General features: G+C 37.5%; 1 protein-coding gene across 1 annotated transcript; it reads left to right on the top strand.

Annotated features, from left to right (window-relative positions):
* The first annotated feature begins 280 nt into the window (after positions 1–280).
* CCDC39 (coiled-coil domain 39 molecular ruler complex subunit) lies at positions 281–19196 on the top strand. The gene is made up of 20 exons (XM_021543427.4): positions 281–481; positions 804–923; positions 1987–2133; positions 3126–3284; positions 4235–4327; positions 4414–4542; positions 4939–5130; positions 6751–6854; positions 7174–7306; positions 10200–10394; positions 11071–11235; positions 11782–11919; positions 13209–13417; positions 14641–14764; positions 15498–15657; positions 15959–16065; positions 17379–17519; positions 17669–17848; positions 18060–18142; positions 18750–19196. The coding sequence occupies exons 1-20, from the start codon at positions 371–373 to the stop codon at positions 18907–18909; spliced, it is 2850 nt and encodes a 949-aa protein (XP_021399102.3). The 5' UTR covers positions 281–370; the 3' UTR covers positions 18910–19196.
* The last annotated feature ends 67 nt before the right edge of the window (positions 19197–19263 follow it).

Below are 19263 nucleotides of genomic sequence, written 5' to 3' on the forward strand. Positions count from 1 at the left end.
TCCGGCCGGCTCCCCTCGGGCCCGGCCCCTCTCGGGCCCGGCCCCTCTCGGGCCCGGCTTCCCTCGGGGCCCGGCCCCCATCAGGGCCCGGCTCCCCTCGGGCCCGCCTCCCCTCGGGCCCGCCTCCCCTCGGGCCCGCCTCCCCTCGGGCCCGCCTCCCCTCGGGGCCCGGCCCCCCTCGGGGCCCGGCCCCCCTCGGGCCCGGCTCCCCTCGGGGCCCGGCCCCCCTCGGGCCCGGCTCCCCTCGGGCCCGGCTCCCCTCGGGCCCGGCCCGCGCGGGCAGCGGGGGCGGTGCCGCCCGCGGCCCCTCCCGCCGGAGCCGCCGTTGCCGAGCGCCCGGAGCCGCCTCAGCCCCGGCCCTGCCGCCGCCATGGACAGCCGCTCCGGCCCCGCCGCCGCCCCGGTGCTGGCCGAGCTGCAGTGGGAGCCCGGCTATGCCGTGCCCGTGGCCAACGCCGAGAACAAGGCTCTGGAGGACGAAGTGAGCGCGGGGAGAGGAGCCCGCCCTGCCCCCGGGGAGGCAGGGACGGACGGACGGATGGATGGATGGATAGCAGGAAAGCTCACGGGAACCGGGGCGGCGATCCCCGCATCCCCCGAGCCCCGCGGGAGGAGCCGTGCGAGTTGTCCGTTCCCTTAGCAAAGCTCCGCGTTTTCTCCCGAAATCCCTCATTTGGAGGAATGTAGCAGCTACTTCTTACGTTGTTTTTTTCATTAATAATTGCAGTGGCTGTTTTTAGGTAATTGTAGGTAATAAACACTTAACTACAGACAGTAACTTGACGATTCTAACTCTTAAACAGCTCCACAAGCTGCGAAAGGAGAAAGAGGAGCTGCAGAATGAGCTGACAAACTGTGAGGAGCGCATAGAAGCAATGACGTCTCATTTGAAAAACGTGAGACAAGAGATAAGCTTCGCTCAGGTAAATCACCACCTTTGGCAGGTCCGTTTTGTCAAACAAGCCTGAGTATCTCTCTCTGGCTGGTGTCCCTATCTGTTTTGCCACTTTTGTTAGAGATTTGTTAAGCCTTTATTCCAGGATTTCCACAGGAAACAAAAATTAAACTATGTATCTCAGTGATATTATTTGATGGTCATTAAGACCATCCCAATTCAAATTACTGTACCTAGGAAAAAGTCAGGAAGGGTACATTTTAGAATTCTTCCTGAATGGGGACTTTTCTAAATACTAATAAAAAGAAATTGGTCAACGAAAACACCAGTGTAAGGAAGAAAAATATAATCTTTATAATGGTGAAAAATTAGTTGTGAAATGCTGGTAAAGACTTAATTCACAGACATGGAAAATGAAGTGAGATGGTCAAGATCTAAGTCTTTACCTACACTCTGAATTAACTGACCAAAAGGGCTAGTTTAGATTTCTAAACAGTCTTGAGACAAAGATTTACACCTTTCAGATAAAAGATCCTGGGTGAAAAAGTCTTAGGAAACTTCCCTGCAGCTGAACAACTTCTTTATATTTTTTGGCCATATTCAATAATTAATTTGAATTAAAGGAAAGAAAGGTTAGGCAGTATCTACGTATTGCTATAGGCCAGCAGGGGAGGTCTCTCAGCACAGAACAATAAAATATTTTTTTGCTGTTCTTCCTGGATCTGATGTAAAGTCACTGGTGATCAAGAAACTAAGATTTTGATGTTGAAACGTTAAGATTCTGAATTTGGGGTGAAAAAAAAATCTTAGAATTGAGGTTTTAGGGATGCAAAAGGTTGCTCTGTGGATACTTGATACGATGTGTACATATCTCTATATATAAGATTATGTGTATTTGAGATACTAAAATCAAGCCAATAAATTTTCTTTGAAAATTCCTTCATTTACGTGGTGAAACCATCTCTGACTTGGGATTTGATTGTATGTAAAAGAAAAGATTGTTGATGTTTAATTATTGTAAAATACTGAACTTTATTGTAAAATATGGAACTTTTGTTTATTGTAAAATACTGAACTTTATTATTCTGCAGTCTCTTTACAAAGCCAAAGAGAATGAAATTGAAACTGAACATCATTTTAAAGCCCTTGCTGAGAGAGAATATGGACGTCTCAAAAATGACATTAAACGACTGCAAGATGAGATAGCTTCCTTGAGACAAAAGAAAAGCATTCAAGAAGTAAGGTTTGAAATTTTGGAAGGGAACACCTCTACTGCAGAATTGTATGGCTTGTCCTCACTTGCACATGGTAGTATAAGTCATTAATAGTTAATTATAATGAAGCTTGTAATCTAGTAGATGGTCTGGATGGGCTTTTCCCTGTGTAGGCAAGTAAAGTGACACTGAGAATGTACTGCATAGACTGGTCAGGACTTAGTAAATATTAAAGGAATTCTGTTCTTAATGCCAGATACACAGCCACACATTCATCTTACAGTATTTGTAATCCTCACAGGTAATTTCTTAATGGTTTAAAAATTAAAAAGGTTGGTGGTAAATCTTCTCTACATAAAATTAACTTGGGTCATGATTTAAAGATCAAAGATTTGGTTTAATTTACAAAGTATTCTAATGCTACTCAGTTACAGATGGTCTTCTGGGTTTGGAACTGTCTCTTTTTCTTCCTATTAATTATTTAATTATATTTTAAAAATTTTGCCCTTTTTCTTCTGAAGTCTGTAATCTCCAGTCTCTCAGAATGGGTAGCAGGATGAAGATATTCACACTGTTCATCTGGGTCTAGATTGTCTCATTTTTATGTCAGGAAGTCTCTTCACAGTCACACGAAGAGGTCACGTTTGAAAATTGATATGTAGGATAAGGATCTAACAACTGGGCCTCAATGAGTGAGTGAGAAACTTTACCTTTGGATGCCTCAGATCAGTTTATTCATATGGAACAAATACCCTGCAGATGGGTTTATCTTGCCAGAGATTGACTTTTCTTTTTAAAATTATATGCATTTTAAATTAGTGGCAACTTCCTGGCTTGTTTCTTCAAGACCAGGATGTCCAATAACATTCCTCAAGTATAAAACACAATTAATAAAAAAGAAAACTATCAATTCTGTGGACAAGATGTGGGTAAACTTGTCACAGTAGCTTGAACTGGTTGCTTCAATTACTATTCACATTTGATATTGAACCTTTAATTTTCTCTTCTTTTATTAGAATACTATAAATAAAACCACTAAGAAGCTGGAAAACTTAAAGCAACAGATGAGCTGGGATGAGGAGCTCCTGGAGAGCTGGCTGAAGGAGTTGAACCGTACAGATAATGATGCCACTGCAATCCAGAAGTATGCACTGCAAGATGAAGGGAAACTAGGAGTAAGTAGAAATGACAGCACTTTTCAGAAACCAAAGGAAGAACCATTTTATCACTTGAAGGCCTTGTTATGTTATCAAATCAGATAAAATGAAGACAAGATTTTGTACAACACTGCTTTGAACCCAGTTTCCATTTGGCACAACAGTGCAATTCAATACGAGGCTCATTTTGAAGTTGAGAGAATAGGTTTTGCAATAATGAGAGGCATAATTTAAGACATTAATTAGCTTATTCATATGGGTAAAATTTAAGTTTAAATTTTTTGAGAGGGTGCACAAATAAAGTCTAGAAAACAGTGCCACTGAATTAAGAGGAGTTCAAAAATTCACACCAAGTATGGATGAATAGTGTGGATTTATTAATATTGCTGAGAAAAAATTACAGCTACTTCAGTAAAGCTACCTGGAATAATGGAAGACATAAACATATATATCTGTAAAAAGAGGCATTCCGGTCAAAATCAGAGTTTATAAGAGTGAGTTCCCAAGTATATTATTAATGTAGAGATAGATAACCCTATTATTTATTATTATGGTTAATATTATTTTTAAATACTTTTATTATTTATTTATTAATATTATTATTTTAAAATATTCTTCAAACAGAGTGAGCAGAAATTTTATTTTTACTCACTAAATACTTAACCCAAGTGTTTGTTTACACAAATACTCTAGCTGCTGTATGCCAAGGACACCACACACACATTTACACACAGTAAATGTTACTTTGGGTTACTTTGGCCTTGCTGCAATTTGGTTCTTATTGCCACTTGTATTGACTGAAAATTTGTGAGGCTTCACTGTCAATTTTTTATTTTCTAGAACACAGTAAAATTGATACCTCAAGCATTTAACCCCTGATTGTAGCAGGGCTTTAAAAATTTATAAAATGTGATCTCTTTACTTTGAAATACTTCATTTTCAAATATTTTCATATCCTTTCATTTTAGACATTAACCCTTCAAATAGAAAAGTTGACCAGGGAAGCAAACCAGAAGCGCAGAGCTCTAGATAATGAGCTTACAGAAACCATGACAGCTCAGGTTTGTGCTTAAGGTTCTCAAAGATCCCTTGTTTATATGTGGCATTTTTAACTTCAGAAATCATGAAGGTGCTTTCTTTTAAACAGATGGAGCTTGACAGAGCAGCTGAAGATTTTCGCAGGGTTCATCAAGAAAGGCAAGAAGTCATCAGGCAGTGGGAGAATGCAATTCATCAGATGCAGAAAAGAGATCAGGAGATAGATCAATGTGCTTTGGTAAAACTGCTGTCACTGATCCATTTCGGGGGTTTGGGTTTGATGTGGGGTGGTTTTTTTTGGCTTTTTTTTAACATCAAAACTACAGTATAATTTTCTGGGTAGGTAATCTTTTACTTAACCTTTCAAAATGCACAATTTTCATGGAGTAGTTATAAATCTGTCAGGTAGAGTAAGCATCCCTAATGCTGGTAATTTTCCTGTTTAATTTCATCTGTTTCAATTCTACCTGAAGTTTTGCTTAGCTTCTTTTTTCCCAATTCAATCAATGAAGAATTATTTTCATAAGAGTCTCAAGCAAATAGTAATAATAATAGGGATTGATCTTCTGGTTGTACCCTTTATTAGTCTAATACAACTAATGCAAGCAAATCTAAAATGTTTTTATCCTGATAGCTAATTGCAGAGACAAAACAGGAAATCCGAAACAAAGAAATTTTGCTGAGAGAGAAGACTGCCTTTTTGGTAAATGAAACTGTTAATAACATGGAATATGAAAAGAAAATCTTCACTGCTGAGCGGGAAGCAAACAACCTCCGAAAGGAGTTCCAGACTCAGGATGCTCGAAGAACTCAGCTGCAGGATGAGGTAAGGGTGACCAAACAGTTCAGGAAAACAGACTGAAACTAGAACTGAGCACCAGATGGAGGAAATACAGGAATAGCATTTCCTTTTCTTTGGTTTTATACTAGGCTCTTAATAATTCAGCAAAATGTTGCTTTTCTCAGCCAAGTCCTGTTTATTTGGGATCTGAACCCTCAACTTAATCCTGTCATTGAGAGTGGTGAAAAGACTGGAATGTATTCTTTGTTGTGTAAAATGGTGTAAAATGGATGAGTTTTCTTTTAAATGGTCTAACACTGTTAGATGCCTCAGGAGACTTCTTTCCTTTAGCAGACATAGACTGCAGAATTGTATGAAGATGAAAGTCTCTTCCAGATTCCAAACAACTCCTGTCCCATGCTCTCAGAAGTGTGTGTTGTTGGCCTTGTAGTCTGGTTACAGTTCCTGGGGAAAACACCCAGTGCTTTCATGTGGCTTTCTAATCAAGAGGCAGTGGCACAGGGCTGCCCTGTGAACAAGTCATGCTTGATACTGTCCATACTGAATTTGCACTTAAACCTGGGAATGAGCTACACTGATTAATTACTTAAATGCCTGTGGAAGTATTTCTAAGCAGTAATTCAAGTTTCATGGCTCTGCTGAGAAGGGATACACTTGTATTACCTGAGTAAGTTTCTTCTTAACAAGAAAATGGTAACACTGGGGTACTCAGCAAGCTTAGTGACTTTTTAAAAAATCTGCTCTGCTGTTGCCTTAACTTTGGGATAGCTTTTCTCTAGCAGGTGGTTCATAGGCTGATCTAATTAAACTGTAGGTAGCTCAAACAAGGTGTAGGCTATTATATTACCCTATAATTCATGCAAGCTTGAGGGTTTGTAGAACTGATTGGTTTGCATCTCAAGCTGTGAAATTCTTGCTTGAAGTTTTTCACAATTAATATTCCATGATGGGATAATAGAACAGTCTCATCTTATTAGAATATCTGTGGAATGCCTGTGAGAAACAAGGAAAGAAGACAGTTCAGTCAACAACTTGTGACCTCTAAGAAAACGTCTATACATGCTTTTGATCAGTTTTCTTCATCTGTGACAGTGAAAACAATTAAACTTATTGTGAAGATAAAAAGATAAAAGAGCTACTGATTGGAAAGTATTCTTATCCTATTTAATGAGTGTATGCTGTTATGTATTTTTTACCAAATTAAATATCTGTGTATTTTTGTCACAGTGATAGCTTAATCAAAATAATTTTATGTATCAAGCAAAGTTTGACATGGAAATGTTTATTAGATATATAAGGTTATCCATGTTCACAAAGAACCTCAGGAAAGTCATCTGTGCCCTATAAAACCATGGTTCTACTTATACAGATGCTGTTGGACCAGAATTGCAGTCCATAGCACCTCCATAATTCATGTTCTTAATTATTACTATTTTTCCCAGTACTCATACTATGTAATTAGTCTATTGAATTTACTAGCTGGGCCAATTTACAATGCCTCAGAATTTGCAGCACTCCTCATTTGGAGAGCACTGTTTAAAAGTAATGGAATACTTTCCAATAAATAGGAAAATATGATTTTAAATATCTTAACATGTACCAAAGTAAGTAAGAGCTTTTTTGCTTGATTTTGTTGTTTATTAGCTGCAGACTTTGAAATCTATTGTGAACAGAAGTGCTTCTGATCTAGAGTCTTTGAGAACACAAATCACCAATATGAAGAAAGAAATTCAGGAAAAACAAGCCAGGTAAGAAACAGACCTTTAAAGGTAACATTTGTAAGGATTAATAATACAACCAAATCCTTGAGATACAAAAGAACTTTAAATAATGTTGATGACTGAAATCTCCAACTTTCTGGTTACTTCATGCTTAGATTTGGTATTGGCTAATTTAGGCAAAATGCTCTTGGTAAACCTTGTTTTTAAAGAGTGGGGGGAAAAAAAATCAGGGCCTTCCTTATCATAGGTTGAAATTTAGGCTGAGGCAACTGCTCAGTCAGATTTGCTGCTCCCTTTTGGCAGCATTGTCTAGGCAACCTACATTGAACTTTTATCATTTTTTTAGATTAAAACTTCTTAATGAAAAAAATGCAAGTCTTTCTGATAAACTGAAGCTTGCAATTGAGGAGACACTCAGTGCAGAAGAGAAAGCTTTGAGGTTGGAAGAAATACTGAAAGAAGAAGAAAAAAGTGTTGAGGTAAAATGATTTTCATGGTTTCTAGAAATGAGGAGTTGTTTGTATTTGCAGGCTCTATATTTTAAAATTATCTCTTTAATTTTAAAATTTTCTATTAAAATGAAATTACTGATATGACATGTAGCTATTTCATCAAATACTGAAGTGTGCATGTAGCTATGTCTGTGCTGAGAAAACTCTAGAGGAAAATAAATGATCCTAGTAATTCTGACTGTATTAGTTCAGGATACTGATACCCATCAATAAGGTTTTTAAAGAGAATTTTGTCAGGATGACTTGTCAGTATCACTGCCACCAAAAATTTCTTGGCTCTAGTAAAACAACACCAAAATTTATAAACCTGCAAAGAGCTGTGATTTTGGCAAACAGTGTAAAAATATTTAGAAATCTTCTAATCAGATTTGTCTGGCCTGGTCTGCTTTTCATTATTTTAATTCTACTACATGATACTCTGACACAACCAACTTGGAGACTGTTAAGTAATTACCGGCTCACTTTAGATTCATTTTTGTGAATAAAGATTTTGATCTGGGAAGTGGCATATACAGGCTATAATAAGGTGACTTTTTTTAACATGCCTAATAATACTTCTATAAAATTAAAAACCCACTTCTTAGGTTGCAAATTAAGTATAGGAAAAAAATTCATTATCATCTGCTTAACTGTAAAGAGCTTCTGAATAATGCAGTGATGTAATGCAATCTTTCAGGAAATGTTTATACTGTTTTGTCATTTTGCTACAAATTCTCTTAAAGTATTTTCACTACTTAGTATCTGACTGAACATGACAGAAATATTCTTTTACATTTTGCTGGACGACTGAGCATTGGATATGCTGAAGCTTTCATTGCTCCAGAATGACCAGGTTAAATTAAAGTGACAGCAGGTGTCCCACACAGCTGACAACAAAGCTGTACCTCTGTATGCTCTTTCATACCACTGTATGCTCTTTTTTTCTTCTCCATTTTGTGTTTCCTAGAGCATGCATGTGAAATAACGCCTTGCAGTAGAGTGAATGTCATTTTTCAAACTTTTTAACTCCACAGGCATTAATCGCACATTTTAAATACACTTTCAGAAACTAGAGATGGGATGTCTTTCCTTTATGGAGAGCTTCTTAAATTACAGGCCTTACTGTTTTGGCTTTTCAGATAATTTGAAAACAAGTAATGGTGTAGCATTTCATTAAAATGAAAACCTTCTTTTCTTCCCCTTTAGACAGTTTCCAGGGTGGCAAAAGCCTTAGCAGGGTTTCTTTACCCGTGTCTGTGGCAGATAACCTAAGATGACATTGAGCTTGGCAGCTCCACAGCTGCAGGGGAATATTTTAGCTAGGATGAACTGTTCTTGAACAATGTCTGTAATGTATTAGTCAGAAGCCTCCCCTCCATCAGCATTAGACACACATGGCTCTTAGCTGCATCTGTTAATTTACTGTGAAGAGATATTTACAGGAACAATGTGGATGAAATGTCCTTGTTTTTGCTTTCTAGTTCTGTGGTACTTCTCCTTCATCAATTTGTGGCAAAACACTTTTGCACAGTGAAGCTTATTGAATGTCTTATCTCTCTTAACAACCTCACTTAAAGGGAGAGCAACAATTTCTGCTCAATAAATTAATTTAGATATGCAATAAAGAATCGAAGGTCAAATCATGATCCAGTGTCAGTGGATGAATTTATAATTGTCATTAGCTTTAGAAATACAACTCAGCATTTGGCACATGCTTAAAAATCAGTTTACTTCCAGAAGAAAGTTCCTTTGTTCAAGGATGATGCAAAGCCTACTGACATATGCTACAGTCCATAATAATTTCATATTAAACTTACACTTGCCTTTAACATCCTGAGTTTTGAATTTGGAATTGCACTTAGAGCAAGTTCAACTGCAAACAAATTCTGTTGGGTAGAATGGGCAATGTGATTACAAACCCATAGAGAAGACATTAACGTATCTTTAACCATTATTTAAGCCAGTAAGGTGGTCACATACATACTAAATCCAGAATAAATACATTGTTAATCAATGTAGAAAAGTGAGTTCTCAGGTGTTTTGCATATTAATTTAAATGTACATCTTCAAATTCTGTACCAGACTTGAGCTGAGTGTAAATGAGTCCTTTGGAACAGGAAGGGGAAATCACATCACTTGTTGTAGGATGTACCTCACAGGAAACTGTCATGCTCAATGGCCTGAGCTTTGCAAGGTCTTTGGCTGCTTGAGTGGGAGAGGTGGAAGGAAGGAGGAAAATAATATTGTTTTCCTTATTAGGGTGATAAAAAGAAAATAATCTCATTTTTCATTGTTTTCAGTCCATTTCAGGTTACCTGAAATGTTCAGCATTGTTTTTTATCCTACTAAAACTTCATTTCCTGCACTGATTTAGGTGTTAATGGCACTTTACCTCTGAGAAAAAGGAAGTGATTTTAGAAGGTGTAATTTTTCAGAATTATTCCCTCTTAGATAAACACACACATACATATATGTGCACACATAACATTACAAGATTTAATAAACCATTGAAAAGCTTTGTATTATATTTCTCAAATATTTACAGATGCTGGAGGCAGTAAGGAGGTTTTTTGAAAAGAATGACAGGAATTTAGTTTTCTGAAAGGCTGAAAAGATAGCATTCCTATAACTAGGGAAAAAAAGTCATGTAATTGTAGGGTAGGATTAGATTTTTTAAAAATTAATAAAAATTATTACTTCCTCTTTAAGTCAAATAGTTGTTTTGCCAACCATTTTGAAGGCTTACAAAACTCCACGTTCATATTAATGGATATTGTAATACTTTTTTTCTATCTATGATTAATAAAAACAATTCCTCAGAAATTAACTCTGATGTGATTAATTATTTCTTTGTTCTACTTAATGATCGATTTGTCACCAGGAAAAAGAAAATGAAATGAGACAGTTAAAGGACCTACTTTTCAAGAAGACTCAGGAATTAAAAATGCAGAGTGATAAGGAGAAGATTGTTCTGGCAGAAATTGAGGGAGGTCAAAAATCACTTAAAAATCTCAAGAGTCGACTGGGCAAACTTGACACAGATCTGTTAAAACAACAAGAATTAATATATAACCAGGTAAAATACTAATGTATTTTCATACTGTGATTGTTTCTTGAGTGTACTGATAGCACATTGCTTGAATTCTGTAATCTTGAACAGTTTTCCATTTTGGAAATGCTATGTAGAATCATTTAAAGTCTGCATTTATTTCTATTTCTAGATGTACAGATAAAATTGAAATTACCCAAGCTTGCCAAAATATATCACCTACATTTTTGCACTTTTGTTTTCATTATTTTTTGGATCTGCTGCTTTTCCCGCTAATTCCTAAAATCCATTCTTTACTTTGATCCCTCTGAACCACAGACACCTCAGGGTGTATTTTTAAAGCAATACAAGAGGTACATGCCAAAATCCTGTTATTTACTAATTGGATTATGTGCCTATTTCCTATGCACCACTTTGAAAATTTGCTTTTATATCAGCATCCACTGGTAGCAATAAGATGGCAACTCCATTGTAAGCCTCCCTACAGCAGCCTGTGCTGAGTGTGCTTTGTTACTCTTCTAGAAGATTACCCCAAACCATCACTGCTCATCAGTCACCTGAGATATTTTGCTAATGAGGTCTAAAAGCCAGAAACTATTATAAAAACAATAGCTTAATTGGGTGACTGTCTTAAAGCCAATATTTAGATCCAAGTTTATTGCTTATCTCAGACTATTAATTCTCTTCAAATTTATTTTAACAGGATTTTTATATTCAGCAAATACAGAGACGGCTGTCACGGTTAGAAGGGGAGGTTAATTCAGATGAAAAAGAAGTTTTGGAAGGAAAAGTTGCTGAACTTAAGAAAACTTTAGAAGAAAAGAAAAAGGCATATGATGTTCTACAGTCACTGTACAGGAAACTTCAGGTAACTTCCTTGGAACATAATTTTGACTGTGTGTCATTTAGAAACCTCAGCGAATTAAGTAGATTGGGTCTTAGTAATTAAAAAGTTGGCATTAGTCTAAAGGGTATCTGAACTTTGTGTAACCCATGTGGAAAACTTCATAAATTCCCTGTAACTTCCAGAAAAAGGGAGACACCTTAGCATGAAGACAAGCGTTGAATGTTGGAAGGACAAGCTGAGCTTTCTCAAGCATGTGACTGACTGCTTGCAATTGTCTGAGTTTATCATTAGGCCCATGCAGAAATAGGAGAATGCTGTTTTGTAAAGCTGTCACTTTTATAGTTTTCATGAATTCATAAGTGCAATTGCATTTAAAGTTGTCCAAAGTCCCCGTGCAGCACTCTGCATGAGGTCACGCCATGCACTTTGCAGAGCAGCATATTAGATACATCATGATGATGGTTCCTGGTTACAGGACTTAAATATATCTCATTTAAAATTAACTAGTAGCTTTTGTTGCCGTTTACATTCACTGAAATAAGCTCGATATAACTTATTTTGAAACAGAATGATGTCCAAATCACCAAGAGAACAATTGATAAGACAAGACAAGAAACAAGTGGTTTGATAGTGAAGATAGAAGAACTAACTCTTTTCAATGAGAGATCACTTCAGGAGTTAAAAAAAGCAAAACACATTAAGCAGGTAGAGTATTATTTTGCAACTTTACTAATACAGGACACTGTTTGGGGTGTCATCTGCCTTCCACAGTGCTACATCATTACATACATCAGTACACCTCCTGTAGTTTTCTAATTGACACTTCTTTCCCAGACTTTGCAGTCATCTTTATCACTATCATCTTACTAGGCAAACGGTTGCTTCTTCTCCCTCCACAGCAGGAAGTCTGATGAAATATCAGTTTAATCCCACATTAATTATACTACAATATCCACTAGGTCAGTGAGTGTTGGTGTTTTTTCCCCCGAGAAACAATTAGCTTTAAAATAGAAAATATATTTACTGCTCAAGGATGTCTTTACGTAACACTGAGATTTTACTCTCAAGCTGTGAGGCCTGCTAATAAGTTTGGCTAAGTATTGTTATCAAACTCTAAGCATTTTTTTTCTAACAGATGATTTGAATCAGTTTACATTCAAGTTTAAGGAATTAGAAACAATTTGTAAATCATTTCCTCATATTTTGATAAACAGAAAAATACAGTTCCCACTCCTTGAATTATTGTACGATTTTTTTTCATGCAGTAATCTTTAGCCTTCCTAAAGGAAGCACTAACACAGTAGCAAAAAGCAGAGTCTAAGTAGAAGGGAAAAGAGTTTTGCCTTCAACTTGACTGGTACACTTCCTCCTCAATGAAAGCTCTTTCCTTAGATGTGGAACTTTTTTGGGGAAATTCAGTGGAACAAAAGAAGCTGATGATCTAAAAGCACTCAGATAAAAACTGGTCAAGTTGGAATCATTTGATGTTTTAAAAGAATTATTTAATGTATTTGCATGCTAATGAAGTTCACTGCTTGCTGCTTCTCATAAGATTTGGTATATACAATATTTTTTCATGCAACAAGATGATTTTCAGGCCTACAGAATCTAGAATATACTTCCAGACAGTTTTAATGGTTCAAGTGAGATACTAACTGCTCCAGAAAGCTCCTTGTAAGCTCTCTTATTTTTTTTTTAAACCACCTAAACCAAAAAAGTTGTAGAAGTCTAATAACCCAAAACTCAGCCTGAATTAGAAAGTATGATGAATTTGTATAAAACCATTCAGGAAACAATCTACCCCTGTCACAGTCACTATGTTAGACTGTTGGCAAATGAGAAAATGCCAAGACTTTTAAATGCAGAGCAAAATTAGTTTTACAGTTGTGTGTATATGAAAGGTAAAATAATGAATAAATATTAATTTACTAAATGATAAATGATTTTAATTAAAACAATGGTTTCTTGTTTTGATACCACTTGGCACTTATTAGGAGATGATGGTTGAAGATAATCTCTTAAAGCTAGAACTGAAGCGCCTTCAAAATACTCTGTGTAATAAAGCAGAGAAAGTTCTAACACTGGAAAAACAACAATTGGAGTTAAAAAAAGCCATAGCAGAAAGAACTGAGGAGATCAGGATCCATAAGGCAATGCTGGATTCTGAGATAAGGCTGCTGGATCAGGAACGGCATCGCATGAGGTAACTGTTCTTGTAGAAATTCAACTTGTAGCTTTGACCAAGTACATTTTTACTGGGGACTTACTAAAGAAAGAAGCAGTTTGCTCAGCTTCACCATTAGAGAAATTGAGGATTAAATAAATCTTGCTCAAAGTTTTCTACCAAGACAGCTGAGGCCAGCAAGAGACCCCAGCTGTGACACCTCAGACAGCAGTTTTAACTCCTTGGTGAACAGATCAGTGGCCTTGCTGTGAGTGAGGAGCCTCAGCAGAAGTGAGAGGAAACCTCAGTCACAGACATCTTACAGTAAACACTCTGTGTGTGACTCTGCCATTTTCAAAATAATCTGGACATGTGAAACCATGTGTCTGGAAGTATGCCAAAGTATATGAAACAGTATATGAAAAGTTGCTTTTAAAGAGGGCTAACTGTCAGCTGCTTGCTAAAACTGTAATTTCTTTGATTCAACCAGTAAGAGTGGTTTGCTTTGTGGTATATTTTGTTTGGTTGGGCTTTTTCTTCTTTTTAACTAATAAGCTTTCCATTATGTGTCCCATATAAAAAATTAATCTTGCTAATTACATATGCACCCTCTCATAAAGCAATGACCTAGAAATAACTTTTCCCTCCTGTAATAATCAGTCTAAAGTATCTGGGATGGTTTTAGCCCTGAAATCCCAGTACCTAGATTCAGCCAAAATTGAACACTTCAGCAGCTGAACTGCCCTGCTGACCACACCCCTCACAATGGGAATTAGAGTGATTTAGTATGATTGAGAGCACAGACTGGGCCTTCTTCCTTTGGTGTCACCCAGCTGTTGGATACTCCCAGCGAATCTGATCTGGGCCTGTTTCTGGCTGTTCCTCACACTCATCCTGCAGCTGGAACGTGAAGTACCATCAGCAGGGGCAGCTCTGGGAGTGCATTGCCAAACCCATAAATTTGGCAACGCAAATTTGAGGAAGGACTGTGGCACAGCCTCTCAGAATGTAGTGATCTGGGATGTGAAAACAGATTTGACTCCACTTAGAACTTCAAAAGGCACATAGGTAACCAGAACAAGGGATGTTTGTGGCTGGGGGAGCACAGAAAACCACCAAGACCTGTAGCAGGTCCAGTACAATTCCTGGTACAGGCTGCTGGAATAACACCAGGAATTTAAACTGCTGCAGCAAGAACTGCCCACAAAACACTACCAGACAAGCATTTTCTCAACCCATGTATTTTCTCCCTAAACAAACAGTGCTGAATTTCAAGATCGCCTATGGAAAATTGATAAACTGAAATGCAAATATGAAATTTTTACTCTTTCCATGATGCCACCTGAAGGAGAGGAGATGAAAAGTCAGGCCTACTATGTAATTAAGGTATTTTATTAACATCATTCATTATAATTCAATTATTTAAACTATAGATTTCCCTGGGCTCTTAGACAACCTCCTTGCCTACTGTCTACTTTGAGTCTAATTGCTTTATGTTATCTGACACCAGTGGTTATTTAAATTATACAGTAATTTCACAAGAATTTATATGGAGCCTTAATTCTGAGCAGTTTGAAAACTTCAGTGCTCATTAATTTAAAAATACAAAGTAATTAGTGGTCAAGTTATAATCCACTATGAACTGGAAAGAACTTTATTGGAATCTCACAGGACCTTAAATTCTTCTACCTGTCAGAGTTATTTCCAGGTATTCATTTTGCCATATGGGGTTTATACCTTGAAGAATGTCTGCTTTCCCCTTTCACTTACCAATCACCTATGTATACTTCAGCTTTTCACTGAAAAAAAGAGAAAATCAGTCCTTATCCAAAATGCAATACCCTGGTTCTTGAACAAGAATCTGTTTATTTTGATCTCCACAAAATGTGGATGCTGCTGGGCAGGACTAAGTGAGCTCAGGCAGAGAGACAGATACACATAATGAAACGCCTCAAAGAACTTCAATACTGTCAATAACTCCTCCTTCCAGTTCTCTAGGCACCCAAATCTCAGTTAAAGTGGTTTTAGCCCCTAAATATTGCTGTACAGTAAATATTTTCTGTAAAATTAATCTTTTCAGTATATCTGCAGTCACCTAAAATAGTGGATTTGCTTTCAGGCTGCACAGGAAAAGGAAGCCCTTAAGCAAGAAGGTGATGATTTGGATGCAAAGATCTGCAAAGCTCAGAAAGAAATCATGGCTATGGAAAACAGTTTGTGTGTACTTAAAAACTGGAACAGAAACTACAAAAACTCTTTCAAGGCAGTCCCTGAAACAAGTATGTGAAATAGAAATTAGATAGAAAATAGAACTTAATTCTAAATAATAATTATTATTTAACTTTTGTGCCCTCTGCTGGTTCTGGAACCGGTAGCTCTTAAATTGTTCTCCCTCATGAAGTCAGTTACTTTTTGACAGTGATTTGGAATTAGTAGGAGAGTATTTAAAAACCCCTCAAACCTTGACACACTGAAATACTGCCAACACCAATATAGTAATCTTCTGAGATGCAGTTATTTTCAAATGAAAATTGAGTTGTATGCACAGCAATAATGCTGCTTCATTGTTTGGGATCACAGGTGAAGAACTTGAGGAAAAATTGAAACTAGAAAAGGACAAAAAGGATGCTGATCAAAAATACAAATACAAACAAAGACAGATCAAGGAACTTCAGAAAAATCTCCAGGTAAAATACAAGTAAAGTTCAGTCAGACAAGACTGCAACATGTAGCTAAATCTATGAAGGACATCCTAGAGAAATAATAGGAAATTGTGCTACAATTTTTTTTCTGCTCTTTTATTAGGATATTATTTTTAGAAGGTTCTACATCCCCTTTCAAAAAGTGAGTGATTATTTGAATTTTCTCGAATCACACCAAAACTTCAGGAGTTTAGTCACATTCAGCTAGAAGTTTCAGAATCCCACATGCACTGACAGCTGCTGTTCTGGCAGCCACTAAAGCAGCCACATGTGCAGCACACACCACCATTGTACCATCCTGCCCAGCACCACAGATTAAAATCCACACAGTTTGGGACCTCTGGCATCTATACCCCAGGATTTTTCTGGAACAGATTCAGTTTGATTAGCACTGAGGGTGCCTCAGTTTAACAGGATTAAATTAGCTGACTTGAAATTTAGCAGGCTGAGCACTAAATGCAGGCAAAAAAGAACTTGTGTTCTCAGGCTCCATAGCAAGGATTCACTCATGGTTCCTCTGGTTATCAAAAAGCCACTTGGACCTTAAGAAAGTGCAACAATTAATTCTGTTGATTGACATTTCAATTATCATTTTAATTCTGATGTATGACACTTCAGTTAGAATTTTATTAGGCAGAAAAAGCAAAGGCCCATGGTCATATTCCACATAATTGTTCTAAGCCCTGAGTCACTGCCTACAGTCAATAATCATTCCTATTGCTTATTCTACCACCACAGGACGTAGATCTTATTTCAGAGATGTTATTTCTTAAGGTAAAGGGACACAGATCTTCATCAGGGAGTAAGTCCTAGCATGTAACAGGTGTTACAGCAAACCCATTCCTGCCTTTTAATTTTTTAAAGTTTTGTTTATTAATTTATGTATTTAAAAGTCCAGCTGCCCTTATGGAGCTGATTTTATTCATTCCAGTCAAAGGTATGCCTCTTCTACAGGAAACAGTATTGGGTTTTTTTTCAGGATAGCTTGCACTGGTAAGTTGGTAGGGTGCCAAGTAAATAGTTTGTAGCCAGTATGAGATATATCTGAAAAGTCAAACCTGTAACCTCATTACCAGTACCTTTAAAAGAGATGTAAATTACCTGGGAGTTTCTTTGTCCAGGTCTGTATCCACCAAACAGTTGGACTGGCAGAAAGCTTTGAGTTAACATTAGAACTAATTGCTTGAGCTACATTTAGAAACAAGTAGTAATGACAACAGACCCTTCCACAAATACAAAAAGTGAATGGATACCAAACCTGCTTTATAAACTAATTCTACTTTCAAATGAATTTGCAGAGCATGCAACAACACTTTGATGTAATACAGAAGGAGCAGGCCCTCCTCAAAGAGCAAAAGAAGGAAAAACAAGCTTTTATTTTGCAGCTGAAAAAAGACATTGAAGAACAGAAGCCAAAACTAAACAGGGTTATGAAACAGGTTTGTGTGTTTATTGATGACAACTTCTAACTTTATAGACAGTAGTGTGGGTTAATCTCTGTGGGTTAAACTTAGCAGGTTTCTGAAAATTTTCTTAAGAATAATGTTTAAAAATATTTATAATAATGTTTAAAAATATTTGTGTTAAGTGTTCCAAACTATGCAGAGAAATTGAGTCTCAGAGAGAAGGTGGAGCAGAAACACTGGAAGAGAGAGACATTCATCTTCGGGAACTGAAAGCTTTCAACAGAACCGTCAACCAAGTGATAGCTGATGTTCTAGAAGCAAATCCTGATTTAGCTCCAGCCTTTAAAATGTACTTTGACAAGGTGAGCTTTCCACTTAACTGCCACCAAAATCTTGAGTGAGAGCTCCAGCCTATAACTGAGTGTCTTTCAAGGACAACTCACAATATGGGAAAACACAGAAGTGTTCACTTGCTTTCAACATCTTCCAATGCCAAGCACTTTTAAGTGCTCCTGATATCTCAATCCTATTATACAACCATCAGGTCAACCTTTTTCTTTCCAATTTTTCTAGTACAATTTAGAGCTTCCTGTGGCTGCTTCTCCCACTGGTAGTCAAACTTCTCAGTCCCCACAGAGCTCACTACCTCCTACCAGGTAAGTTCCAACACTTGGGTTGCTTTCAGATTTTTTAAAGATCAAGTTTAAATCAGCAAAATTAGTCCCTAACTGAAAGAATTCTTTACTCTTAAGGTCACCTCAATTTTCTTTTTGCTGAAGACTGTAAAAATTTTCTCCTTTCTCTGTCCTTTAAGTTTAGTACATTCTTCTAGAACATGAGGAACTTTACTTCAGCATCCATCACAGTTTAGAAAGCCCAATAATTACAGAATAATTACAATTACTTTTGTTTACTGTGGTCTAGCTAAAAAAAAAAATGGTTTGATGTTATAAAAGGACAATTTTGAGCCACAGTTTACACTTTGTAGCGTGAACATCCCTTCCTAATTAAACAGAAAAGGTACTGATGCTTTTACTGGTACCTTCTTCCCCTGTTCAATGTATGCTCAAATAGAGCCTGTGCTGTGCTGATCCAACATTCCCAGTGGTTACTGAAGCCATTTAGTGGTTGTGGCTACAGAGATCTTTTAGGGGGTTTCTGGAATGAACATGGCTACTGGGTGGCTTCATGGTGAGCCCACCTTGGCAGCTCTGTTTGATGCAGGAATTTCTGTATCCTCATTAGTAAATTTTTGTCTTTCAGAGTTCCCAGCAGAAAAACTTCAGCCTCAAGTCAGGTTTCACCAGCCACAGTGGTGGAGCTGACCTTGCCTATCCCCACCCCTGAGGAAGCAGCAGCTCTTGGCTCACAGCCAGGCAGCAGAGCCAGCACCTCTGGTATTTCTGAACGCAAGAAGTCTTAAGTCATTTTTTGAAGGCCACACTAGTTGAGATTTATTAATTTTTGCAACTAACTTATACCCATGGAATTACCTGGAAAACTTGCAGCTGAAGTACAATTGTCACTGTGTGGTTCTGCCACTCACCTTTGCAGATCTCCCTGTAAACCTCCCATGTAACCTTTTCTTCAACACAACTGCTGCCTCCAAGCAATTGTAAAGCAAATCCCCACTACAGCTCAAACCAGGGGTTCACACTTGAGCTTACCTAGACAATAAATGGTGTTGCAAAACTTGCTCTTCTGCTTCAAGTTGAGGTTTTGGGTTTTTTTTTTCACATTACTCTCAAGAGGATATGCAATATACTTGCCTTGACAG

The sequence above is a fragment of the Lonchura striata genome, chromosome 9, assembly GCF_050655825.1.
Source record: "Lonchura striata isolate lonStrDom1 chromosome 9, ASM5065582v1, whole genome shotgun sequence".
NCBI classification, from domain to species: domain Eukaryota; kingdom Metazoa; phylum Chordata; class Aves; order Passeriformes; family Estrildidae; genus Lonchura; species Lonchura striata.

What these genes read in the sequence shown, in the direction of transcription:
- CCDC39 (XM_021543427.4), top strand. Translation starts at nt 371, where the DNA reads ATGGACAGCCGCTCCGGCCCCGCCGCCGCCCCGGTGCTGGCCGAGCTG. An exon ending in AAGAAGAAAAAAGTGTTGAG is followed by an intron (nt 7,307 to 10,199) that starts GTAAAATGATTT and finishes ATTTGTCACCAG; the next exon opens with GAAAAAGAAAATGAAATGAG. An exon ending in AAGCAAAACACATTAAGCAG is followed by an intron (nt 11,920 to 13,208) that starts GTAGAGTATTAT and finishes GGCACTTATTAG; the next exon opens with GAGATGATGGTTGAAGATAA.